This window comes from Seriola lalandi, unplaced genomic scaffold, assembly GCF_002814215.2.
Source record: "Seriola lalandi dorsalis isolate HSWRI2012SDOR001 ecotype SW California unplaced genomic scaffold, Sedor1 jcf7180002054575, whole genome shotgun sequence".
NCBI classification, from domain to species: domain Eukaryota; kingdom Metazoa; phylum Chordata; class Actinopteri; order Carangiformes; family Carangidae; genus Seriola; species Seriola lalandi.
In genome coordinates this window covers 572,620-585,135 of record NW_019525128.1, presented here as the reverse complement: position 1 = coordinate 585,135, position 12,516 = coordinate 572,620, and the positions used below count along the sequence as shown (strand labels likewise).

General features: G+C 40.8%; 2 protein-coding genes across 4 annotated transcripts in view; both read left to right on the top strand.

The window, feature by feature from the left end:
* ano7 (anoctamin 7) overlaps positions 1 to 3,904 on the top strand; it is a 24,500-nt gene extending 20,596 nt beyond the window's left edge. The window contains exons 21-24 of the mRNA XM_087176968.1: positions 12 to 151; positions 1,143 to 1,233; positions 1,484 to 1,603; positions 2,229 to 3,904. Coding sequence (XP_087033094.1) covers positions 12 to 151; positions 1,143 to 1,233; positions 1,484 to 1,603; positions 2,229 to 2,384 — 507 coding nt within the window. The 3' untranslated portion in view covers positions 2,385 to 3,904. The remainder of the gene's footprint in view (positions 1 to 11; positions 152 to 1,142; positions 1,234 to 1,483; positions 1,604 to 2,228) is intronic.
* Positions 3,905 to 5,584: 1,680 nt separating this feature from the next.
* Positions 5,585 to 12,516, top strand: part of eif4h (eukaryotic translation initiation factor 4h) — a 12,294-nt gene continuing 5,362 nt past the window's right edge. For all 3 annotated transcript variants that reach the window (XM_023417523.2, XM_087176967.1, XM_087176966.1), the window contains exons 1-4: positions 5,585 to 5,727; positions 11,066 to 11,253; positions 11,395 to 11,459; positions 12,325 to 12,421. In XM_023417523.2, the coding sequence (XP_023273291.1) occupies positions 5,663 to 5,727; positions 11,066 to 11,253; positions 11,395 to 11,459; positions 12,325 to 12,421 (415 nt within the window). In that variant the 5' untranslated portion in view covers positions 5,585 to 5,662. The remainder of the gene's footprint in view (positions 5,728 to 11,065; positions 11,254 to 11,394; positions 11,460 to 12,324; positions 12,422 to 12,516) is intronic.

The following is a 12,516-nucleotide window of genomic DNA, read 5'->3' as shown; positions in this document are numbered from 1 at the left end:
CAACTTTCTAGGCTTTCCTCATCGCCTTCACCTCATCCTTCCTGCCCCGTCTCTACTATCGCTACACCAGAGACAGCTCGCTGAGCGGCTTCATCAACTTCACTCTGGCAACATCACCACACAACTACAGCCAGCATCACACCTCCTGCAGGTAGGCAAAACCACTGTTCCTATGGCAACACCAACACACATCCTGCAGGTAGACTAAAATCACTGTTCCTATAGCAACACCAACACACCTCCTGCAGGTAGGCAACATCTGTAACTACAGCAACACCAACACACCTCCTGCAGGTAGGCAACATCACTGTAACTACAGCAACACCATCACTCCTGCGGGTAGGCAACAGCACTCTTACTATAGCATTACACCCCCTGCGGGTAGGCAACAGCACTGTAACTATAGCAACACACATCCTACAGTTAGGCAACACCACTGTAACTATAGCAACACCAACACACGTCCTACAGGTAGGCAACATCACTTTAACTATAACTACACCAACACACATCTTTAGGGTAGGCAACTTTACTGTAACTATAACAACACCAACACACATCCTGCAGGTAAGCAACATCACTGTAACTATAGCAACACACATCCTACAGTTAGGCAACACCACTGTAACTATAGCAACACCAACACACCTCCTGCAGGTAGGCAACATCACTGTAACTATAGCAACACCAACACATATCCTTCAGGTAGGCAACATCACTGTAACTATAGCAACACCAACACATATCCTTCAGGTAGGCAACATCACTGTAACTATAGCAACATCAACACACCCCCTGCAGGTAGGCAACATCACTGTAACTATAGCAACACCAACACATATCCTTCAGGTACATATGGCAATGATATTGACAGTGTTTCTAATGTGTCCGGTTCTGCTGATGAAGCAGTATGAGGTCTACAGGCTATCCAATGATAGAACTCTCTCTCTGTCAGTCACATCACTCTCTCTTTAATTTGAATATTTACAATCATAAACACTATAGGTGATAAAGTGGTTATTGGTGTGGTTGTACCAATCACAGCACAGTTTGGGACAGAGATTGTCCTAACACAGCGGGGGAAGTGCACTGTCAGCATCATGATGTCAACTGTTGGTTGTTGCTGTTCTTCTTCTCTGCAGGTATCGAGGTTTCAGGGATGAAAATGGTGAAAACACACCTGAGTACTATCACCTGCTCGCCGTACGTCTTAGTTTTGTCATCATCTTTGAGGTCAGTTTCTCTCTTACATCAGGTTCATTAGATTAAGTTTGTTTACATAAAGGTTCACCTGGTTCTCCTGGTTCACCTGTTTCTCCTGGTTCACTGCTGTTGCAAATAGCATTGTAGCTGCTTTGGACTTTTGCTGATTGAGAGGCAGCCTTAGTGTTGATCATTTAATACGTGAAGGAAACTGCAGGTCTGGGTCCTGGTGAGTTTCTGCCTTGACATGATGAAGGTTTTTCCTGTCTTTCTTCCTCAGCATGTAGTCTTCTTCATCGGCCGTCTGATTGACATGATGGTCCCTGACATCCCTGAGGAGGTGGAGATGAAGATGAGGAGGGAGCACTATATGGCTAAAGAGGCACTGGCTGAGAACCAGGTACGGTGGAACAGATCAAGGTTAACAGACTTTCATATGTAATGATTGTGCACAAGTCCAGTTCATCACAGTGTATCTTAGCACACATAAGCTGTATCCCAATTCAGGGACTGAATCCTTCAGAGGAGGCGGTCTATGAAGTTGTGGTCCTTTGTGGCTGTCACAGACCACAAAGACAAAACCAAAATGAAATGGTCTGGCCTATGGAGGATTTTCTCTTTGCATCACCAGCCCTTACCGTTGCTTCACAAAACATGGCTCCTGTCGCCAGTTGCCAGACAGTTGTACCGTTAGCTGTTGAACTGAGCTGAAACCCAATATTACATTTAACAGTCATATCCTCAGGCTTTCTGTCAGTGTTGTTTGCTGACATATTATTTTCGTCGCCGGTGCACAATGAATTTCAGGATAGGTTGGACCATGAAGAACACAGCTGTTGGAGCCTTCGTTGTCTAGGAAAAGAGGGACTCATTTGAAGGAGCGTATGAAATGGGACAATCTAGTTGCGCCACTGTGACGCAATCGATCTTCAAATGCAGCCTCTGAAGGATGAGACCTCTGAATTGGGACACAGTTATGCTTTCAGTTAGAGTTTGGCTTCGAGTCCTGTGTTCTGTGCTTCCAGGCTTTGGGGAAAACCGTGTTTCCCTCTGGTAAGGACACAGTTTCCAGTGACCTGCGACAGCGTGGATCTAAACCTTCACCGCCACCGCAGAGGGACTCCCCCCCACCAAACCTGGAGGAGATCCCAGAGGAAACGGACACGAAAGGCAGCTGCTGAGATGAAGCACAAGTGGACTCTGTCCTGGATGTCGTCCCACTACCTCAACATCCACATCTAAATGACTGATCAACCTCCCTGACAGATCCACAAAACCCCTGTGAGACCTCTGCACGCTCTACAAGAACTGTGTGTAATCCTTAAAGATCTCTACAAGACCTACTGTAGAAGTCCTAAAGAGTTCCTTGCTACAAGACCAACAGGTGAACAGGACTGCAGCCTTTTGTACCTTTGAAAGGTGTCTCTGTTATTCTGTGGTAGTATGAAAATATTGGTGGACAAAATATTAGAAACACTTTCGGATGTTTGCAATGCTTTGGCGTTGATTCTTGTTAGGTCCATTAATTTACCAACTCCTGTGTCCTGTTGCTGAGAAAACAGACCAGGATTTTGTCATCTGGACTGTGTTAAAAGGCATCCACATGAAGAGATTCAACAACGATCCCTCACTAGTTTTATATATTTTTGATACATTTATGATTGTAAATATCACAACAGCAGTTTAAATACATATCTTGTTGATAAATTAATGAATGTGTCTGGAAAAGGTTGAATATATGACGAATACATTTCTTATAGGAGTCAGGTGTTTGTGTTTGTTAATGTATCCTCATCAGATCAGCTGTTCATTTTGGAGAAGCAGAGAATCCTTCACACACTCCACACACACATCACATGGGGATTTATCTGTGATTCTGCTCCACTTCAGATCTATACAGACATGATGCTTGAAATTGAAGCCAAACAGTTCAATCTTGGTTTCGTCAGACCAGAGAATTATGTAGGTTTCACTGAGCAGAGTCTTCTATTTGGACACACAGATTGGTGGAGTTCTGCAGTGATGGTTGTCCTTCTGGAAGTTTCTCTGGAGCTCTGAGAGACCATCAGTTTCTTGGTCTCCTCTTTCTGGTGTCTGTTAGTCCAGGTCCAGCTCTAGAAGAGTCCTGGTTGTTCCAGACTTCTTCATGTCAGAATGATGGAGACCACTGTTCTTCTCAGGAACCTTCAATGCAGCAGAAATATTTTTGACCCTCGACACAATCCTGTCTCTGAGCTCTGCAGTAGTTCCTTCCTCCTTGTGTTATTTGCCATCCGATCTTATATAGACAGGTGTGTTTTTTCCAAATCATGTCCAAATCATCAGCTGACTTTACCACAGGTAGACTCCAATCGAGGTGTAGAAACATCTCAGAGATGATCCAGAGAAATAGAGGAGCCTGAGCTAAATTTACAGTGTCACAGCAAGTGTCTGAATACTTATGTCAAAGTGAGTTTGCATTGGTTTCTAAAATTCTGGTTTTGATTTGTTATTACGGGGTATGGAGTGAAGATTTAAAATGAACTTAAACAATTTGTTCATAAGGGTGAAACAACAAAATGTGAAAAAGGGGGTTTCTGATGCACTGTAGATGCTGAACTTTCTGCATTCACACTTGTCTTTTCTGTTTTCATAAAGGAATTCACACATTGCAACAGAACTAATGAATCTTATATCAATAAATAGATTTCAAAACGTTTTATTTCTGTAACAATGCGTGTATTTAATTAATACGGGCTAACAAGTTAATTGTTAGCGTTTTAAATTTGTTTAAAGGTGCAATGTGTAAGATCTGGCCAGAATTATAGTTTAAAATGTTCAAAAAAATTAACTAGCACTATCAATAGTAGGCTATTTGAAGGAGCCACAGTGATGATGTCATGAGCAAGACTTCCATCTATTGTATTTCAGAGATATCTACTGAAACGAGCATGCTAACCAACTAGCCCCGACCCTGGCCGTGTTGTAATACTGTAGACACACTAAATGCTGTATGAGTCAGTGTAGTGTCTAGTCTGCTCACAGTCCCACGGAGAAGAAGAGCTTCCTCCTGAGCTTGAAGTTACACTACAGCTCCAAAAAAGAAAAAAAAAAGCTGCAGACAAGCATCATAGAAACGCAGATATGGCTGGAGCGCCTAGAAAGCGATCTTTATCTCCATCCCGAAGAACTGTCAAGAAACCACGTTCAACAGCAAAGAAGCACAACACGGGTAAATCCTGATGTGGCTTCCAACAGCTCCAGGCGAGTAAAGAGACTTTTCCTTTAGACTGGTGAGTCACACCTAATGATGGTCTGTAGCCAAAAGTATATTTAGTGCAATGACAAACCGCACTGACAAACACTTCAAGTTTTTTGTTTTTTTTTACAAATAAGACAAAGAGACTGTTTGATCCAGAACCAGCAGGTTGAGGATCCACTGCCTAGTACTGTATTTATTTAAGCATATTCATATCTATCATCACTATCTATCATACACACACAACAGACCAAACATGTTTGAATATAAAGGATTTGTATGATCTAAACTAATTGTCCTATCACATGTTTGTCTGTATCAGGATCAGAATTTCTGTCCAGTCCTCCCCAGTGATGGACCAGCACCTGCCTTTTCTTCTGCGTCTGGCTTCATCAGCCATCAACAACCACATTACAGTAACACCTTGGAGTATTATCCCTGCACAGAACTGTCTTTACTGTCTATACTGTGATCTTTTCCACATCCTGCTCATCAGGAGTTTTATCTACATACTTATGTACGTAGTTTTTTCATGGTTTTATTTTTTTTAAATATGTGTGTCTATGTACATTTATCTTTTTGACTGTTGCAGTACTTTACCTTTTTATTGTTATTTCCTGTTAATATGTTTATTGTATACTGCACCAAACACCAAGCCAAATATCTTGTAAGTAAAAAAATACCTGGCAATAAACCTTATTTTCTGATTCTGCCTTTGTGATGATGTCATCATCCCTTCCTCATGCTGCTGTAGCCTGTAGACACCCATGTGTCATGCAGTTTCCCTTTGCTTTCATATTTTTATAGGTAAATAAAAGCATACTGTTTTTACTACAAGTATTCATAATTTGTATAATCATAATAAATTGTAGGAACATGGGGAAAACAACAATTTGATTAACTGGACAGGGGAGAAGAGGTAAAATGCTGACCCCTATGGAGGTGGAGCAAGTAGCACGATCTTACACATTATACCTTTAAATCAACCATCCTCCCTGGTAGATTCTTTAGTATTCTACATTGTTGTTTATTCATAATGAATATTCATATTTAGTCACGTTGTATTTTATCTTTACTTTTGTATTTCTAAAACCTTTAAAATGAAGTTAACAAAGCAACTTCGACAGAGTTTCAGTGTTCCCGGTCAGGCGCCCTACGGGCACCTAAGCCCGCTCCGTGTGTGACGTGTAGGACCTCCTCCTCCGACACACAGCAGCAGTAATGGCGGACTACGACAGCTATGATGAGCGGGACCGGGCCTACGGTAGCTTCGGCGGCGGTAGAGGGTGAGTCTCTGCTCTGTATGGCAGCTCTGCTGTGTGCCTCAAACACAAACACCGACAGGACCGTCGCCGTGTTTCCCATTGATTTCCTCCCCGAGCCTCAGTGCATGGCGGCCAGGCCCCGGAGCTCGACCCGCCGGGCGCCTGCTGAGTGGGCCGGGCAGGAGTGAGGGAAGGCCGCGTAGAGCGGCAGGGGAACACCGTGGTCCCGGAGCTAATAGGCTAACCTTTAGTAGCGGGCTAGCTGCGTACAGACAGTGAAACAAACGGACTCATGTGGCGAGAATCGCCCCGGAGCTGGGCAGTAAAATTACGGTGATTTGTTAAGTGTTTGGAATAGTGAACCGGTCCCAGTGAGAGGCGAGACAGGGCGGAACAGGAGGCCACAGCATGTGGAGGTGGTGGCCGAGCTGCAGCTGCAGACTGCCCGCATGGCTGCATCATGTGTCCGCAACTGCAGCTTCATCCACGTAGTAACCAAACATGAGGCTGGGTATCAATCAGGACTATTGGTTATTGATATGTTGTGGTCCATACAGTAAGCAGCAGGTTATCTGCTTTTTTTCTGAGCTGTTATTTGATGTGTGTGTTAAATGATGTTGATGAATGAAACCAGCAGTGAAAAGCAGATTTCTTGGTTTGTTCTGGATGTTTGCAGCTGCTATATGAGGCAGTAAAAGCTATACATTGTTTTTGTGTTCCTTCAGGCTCCATCCACTCTGTCCTCCAGAGCTGTTTACTTTGCTGTTATTTACGATTATTAACCTCATCAGTTTATCTTTATTGATTCATCAGTGAATGGTTTGATTTATGAAACATCACAAAACACCGTTTATCTCAGTCTCTCAGAGTCCAGGGGGACACATATTCTTGTTTTGTCCAACCAACAGTCCAAAGCCAGAGAGGTTCATTTACTGTGATAGAAAACAGAAAAAGCTGAGACAATGGAGAAACTGACACCAGAGAACGAGTCAGATATTGATTAGATGTAGTGATAGTTTAGTTCTGAAAATTGTTACAGAATACATTTATATCATGTGGTCAAAAACGTTGCAGCTGCTTCAGACACCATAAAACCTTTAGACTGAATTAGTTTATTTCCCCAGCAGCAGAAACATGTTTTGATAGAGAACTTTAAGCTGATGAACTAAAAATGATTAATTTTTTAATGAAGTCATCTGCAGAGAGTTTCTTTGACTTGTTGTCTAGTGTTGATCTGTACACGAGTCACTGATGAGATTATGAACACAGCTGCAGCTCAGATTTGTTACTCATATTTTATTTTGTTGTCAGCTAGTAACATACTTCCATTGTACCTGTGACAGTGACTCAGGTAGGACAATCAAAAGATGAAGAATTGGTTTAACACATGCAACATGTGACAAAAATGCCAAGTAGGACTGCACAATTAATTGATATGTTGTCAAAATCGCAATGTGGCCAAGTGTAACATGCAAATCAGATGGTTTGGTACAAGACCCAACAAAAATCACATCATCATGCAACTTTTATTTTTACAGTGAAAATTAAATGAAAAACTTTTCCAACTGAAATCAAGACTCATATCGTGATATCTTCCAAAATAATCACTGTATGATTTTTTCAGCCCTAATGCCAAGTCAGCATCAGCTTTGTTTTACGGGCAAACAGTGTGTCTCCATTTCAAGCTAAGGTCTTTAAATGTCTTGTTTTGTCTGACCAACAGTTGAAACCCCAGAGGTTCAGTTCACTGTGACAGAAAATTGAAAATCTGAGACATTTGAGATTCTGCCTTTAGAAAATGATGAGGTTTTGTTTTATAAATTACTTATGTATTGATCGATGTATCATTCACATCTAAAACAACTCAACTACTGTGATACTTAATGATTCATGTAATGTTCATATTAAAGTTGAATAATCCGAAAACATCAGGTTTTAGTCAGACGGCCTGTTTATGTTAATATCACTGAACCCAGCTGACAGCAGGGTGGGTGTTTGATGATAGAAACCACCAGAGCTGAAATAAGTAGTTAATTAATTGACCTATCAATCAGCAGGAACATTATCAAGAAATATTTTTGATAATCAGTAGTTACTAGTTTCATTAATTTATCAAGAAACAGTGATAAACTGCTGCAGTTTGTCTGGTGACAGATTCTGTTTTCTACCACAGTGAACTGTGGTTGGACTAAACGAGACGTAACCTCAGACTCTGAGAAACTGAATGATTTTACAGACCAATCAGTTAATATGTGATGGAGCTTCATGAGAACCAGACACTTGTTTGATCCTCAGAGGGTCCAACAGGGGGCAGTAACACAGCTTCCATGTTAGAGCTGAGGTTTACAGCACAGAAAAGATGGACATGCACTGAGAAGACAACATGATGTCTTCATCATGACTGAGAGTCAGGATCTAAGGTTAACCTGGTAGACAGGTAAGAGTCTGACTGAGGTTTTCAGGCTGTTAACGCCCTGTCCTGCTGGAGAAATGATCAAAGTACAGTCACAAGTAAAAGTACTGCGTTCAACAGTGTACTGCAGTAACAACAGAAGTATCAGCATCAAAATAAACTTCAAGTACCAGAAGTAAAAAATACTTGTTATTCAAAAAAATTATATTATGTTATTATAATGATTGGTGTGTTAATGTGTTTGTCACTTTAACGTTGCAGCTGGTAAAAGTGAGGCTCATTGTTTTCGTTAGTGAATAATTCTAACCAATGCTAACATGTCAGGATTAAGTAGTTAACAGTGTCAGTCACACGGTGACATCCTCAAAGATCTGAATAACTGTCCTCAGCTCAGACACATGTAGTTCACCATCAAAGATGAAGCTCATCCTGTACACATTGCTACAATAAATGTTCTGCATTTTCTCTGCAAGGAAATGACTCAGAATGATTCACTCGTTATTAGGGTTAGGGTTAGTTGTCTAATTATTTTCTGTCAATCGACTAATCAATTGATTTTTTACAGCATTTCATTTTAATGCTAGAGCTCCACAATTCTAAATATAATCAGAATCGCAGAATGACCAAGTGCAATATCCAAATCACAGGAGCTTTTTTTGATAAAGGTAAAATTTGTTACATTGCTGTGCATTGTTAGCACCATAAGTGTTGTGGTGCTACAGAGATGCCCCAGCCTACATATCATATTCTCCAGACGTGAAGCAACATGTTTGTTTGCTACAGACCAAAAATCACATCATTTAAATATTTTTTTCAGTGAAAATGAAATGAAATGAAACTGAAATCATGGCCCATATCGCAATATCTGCCAATATAATTGCAATATCATTTTTTTTTGTTTGCATATCATGCAGCTCTATTTAATACTATCTATAACAATACATTGCTTATTTGTTGATCATATTAATAATTTTCATATGGAATTTAATCGGTAACTAGAGCTTTAAAATAAGTGACAGCAGTAAAAACTACAGTATTTTTAGCAGCATGAAATAGACATACTCAAGTAAAGTACAAGTGCCTCCAAGCTGTACTTAAAGGTCCCATATTTTACACTGTGTTGTATTTGAAATGTTGATCCATAAAAAGTTATAAGAACCAAAAACCATCTCAGTGTAGTTTTACATCTCCTCTCTCAGGCTTCTCTCTAGAGCTCTAATAACAATAGGTCGGTGAGCCAATCAGAAGAGAGGAGGCTCTGAGCCTCTCTTCTGATTGGCTGACTGTTTTCTGAGTGATGGAATAAAAATATAGCAGTTTTCAGGAAAACGCTGAGAGAAACCAAATCCTGAAAGGTTGGATGCTGGGTCCAGGTGGGCAGGGCTTGGGGCATGGCTGAGAGCAGTGACTGGTTTGTTGTGACATCACAAAGTTCCAGAAGTCCTGACAGCTGGTTTTAAGGCTCAGTTTCTGAATACAGGATGTGTGCATTTCTCTGTGGACTGAGGCTTTGATACTTTCACAGTATTAATATAGAATATAATCAAACTACACATGGACAGAGACCTTTATACTATATGGAACCTTTAATACAGTACTGGAGTAAATGAGTCCAGAGTTATATGACCTTTTTAAATACCTAGTTCAGAGCTCTGACTCTGAATATCATGTCCGTGTATAATTCTGATCCAGTCTGATGAGTTTCTGAATTTTAAGGAACAGTTCAGCATTTTATAAAATACTTTACAAGAACCAACATCTATTGTTTCAACGAATTCACTGTATCCTGCAATAACAGGTTGATTATTTAGTTATAAATTTGTGGAAGCAATTAGTGACAGTCGTGATAATGATTTGAATCTTTATTGAACCAGAATCAGAAATGGAACTTTTAATTGCTATTGAATACTTAAGGTTAAATGCAGTTGTGTAGGTGATCAAAAATCAAAAAGTTCTTATATGTGAGATTTTGCTGCTTTTCTTCTTTTTACATGATAATAAATGAAATAATTTGGTGTTTTTGACGTCATCTTGTCATGGGCAGTCTTCACTGTCAGCAGATTAATCAGTGATAAGAATAGACCTAATCTTCAGCCTGGGTTCGGATGATCCCGTCCACGGGTGTCTTGTTACCTGGTTTGTGTTTCAGGTTGTTGATCCTCAGGGACAGTTTGTCTCTGCCGCAACAACATCATCATGTTTTTAGGTCGGCCGACCTGCTCACACCTGTCAGTGAAGGACACGCTCTCATGTACTGAGACTCAATGGACTGTCGGTGGTCAGTCCCCAGTCGTATTAAATATCATTAGTTAAATCTACCTCTTTATTTCTCTTCTCGTCTCTCACCTCGGCCGTGTGTCGCCACATCTCCACTTCCTGTATCCCTTGTTTCAAACTAAAAGCCCTCTGCAGAGTCTTTTAAGTACGACTACATGACATTGCGGCTGTGGCAAGTTATTGCAAAATGTGTATAGTAGTAAGACGTTGTGACTCTGATGTGGTCTCAAGCCTCCATCATTTCTACTGCATTATTTAACGAGGACAGACCACCTGTTTTAGGAGTGGACTGGGCTCATTATCAGCCCTATTAAGTCTTCTGCAATGAAACTGTAGAGCAGGTTAGTTCATACAAAATAGTTTTAATTTGTAAATAGTTATTTAGAAATACTTTTCTATTGTATAACATACTGTGAGTGGACATGGACACGGATGATGTTATTTCTTACCTGAAGATTTTTAATCACTACAGGGAGACACAACTGCCATAACCATCACTGAAGTGTGATGTGGAAACTAACTAAATCATATTGGTAAAAGTTGATCATGTGAGATACAACATGAGCTTCTTTAACCAGTATTAGTTCACATTCAGTCAAACTGTCTGCAAATAGAAGTCACTCATGTGCATCAAATGATCCTGTCTGTGTCCCCGTCCCGTCCCGTCAGGCCCCGTGGTGGTGGTGGCCCCGGAGGCCCCAGGAAGCAGAAGGAGCTGCCGTCAGAGCCTCCATTCACGGCATACGTAGGAAACCTGCCATTCAACACGGTGCAGGGAGACATCGACATCATCTTCAAAGAGCTCAACATCCGCAGCGTCCGATTGGTCAGAGACAAAGAGACAGACAAGTTCAAAGGTCAGAGGATTTCATTTTCTGTCATTGCGTGTAGGCTGCAGCTCGGAGGGTGGTGGTGTTTCCCCAGGCAGGGGCAACAGAGAGGTTCATACCCTCAGGTCCATCAGACTGAGTCAGTCTCACCGTCTTTGTGTCTTTCAGGTTTTTGTTATGTTGAGTTTGAAGACTTGGAATCTCTAAAAGAAGCTTTGACGTATGACGGTGCTGTGAGTATCTGAGTCATGTTTTTGTCCTTCCGCCTGATACACATGGAGACAGACCGGGTTCGCATTCACACTGACAGAACACAGTTAGACAGGTGACCAGTCCGCAGGTACAGGTGTTTCACTCAGGGACAACACACACAATATGAAGCCTGATTTTCTGACCACATAAAAATGTTTTATTTGGCCATATATGGTAATTACATATGATTACATAAGTATCAGAGCTGTGATTAATAGTCGATTAATGAATTATTTGATTGACAGCAATGTAGTCAGCAGCTTATGAATTTTCAAAACGTGTTTCTCAGCCCCACCTCTTGCCAGGTCTAATATATATCTACATGTATATCATGTATGTTATAAAATAAAAGTAAATACGGTAAAAACTATAGTTTTCATACAATTTTACAGATGTACAAATGTTTTAATAACACAAAACATGTCTGATTACTTTATTGTTGATTTAAATCCTGAAGCTTTTCGTCTTTCTGAAATATCTGAAATACCTTGATTAAATAACACAAAGCCGTAAAGACATTTTATAAATCAAATATGTCAAATACATACGTATGTACGTACATACATACACACACGCACACATACATACATGTCTTTCTTGGATATGGGAACATTTTTCATGTATATTCAAACAGCATGTTAGAAACACGTGTAATCACATTGTCATACCTGTACAGTGGAGTATGTTGTGTACCTTGTTTTCTAAATAAGTGTAACCCTGTCATTAAAGTCACGAAATGAACCTTTCTATTTGCACAAACTCCTTTGAAACCATGAAACACGGGGAATGAGCTGGTGTGAAGGTGTAGAACTGTTATGAGTCTGATGTGACCTCTGACCCCTGCAGTTGTTAGGTGAAAGGTCACTGAGGGTCGACATCGCAGAGGGACGAAGGCAAGAACGAGGAGGAGGCGGCTTTGGCTTCAGGAAAGACGACGCTAGAGGTAGGAGCACCACACACTAACAGGAAGTAGGTCACTAACCTGGAATTTAACAGGTGTCTGTGTGTGTTAGTGGGTGTAACAGGTGTGTATCTGTG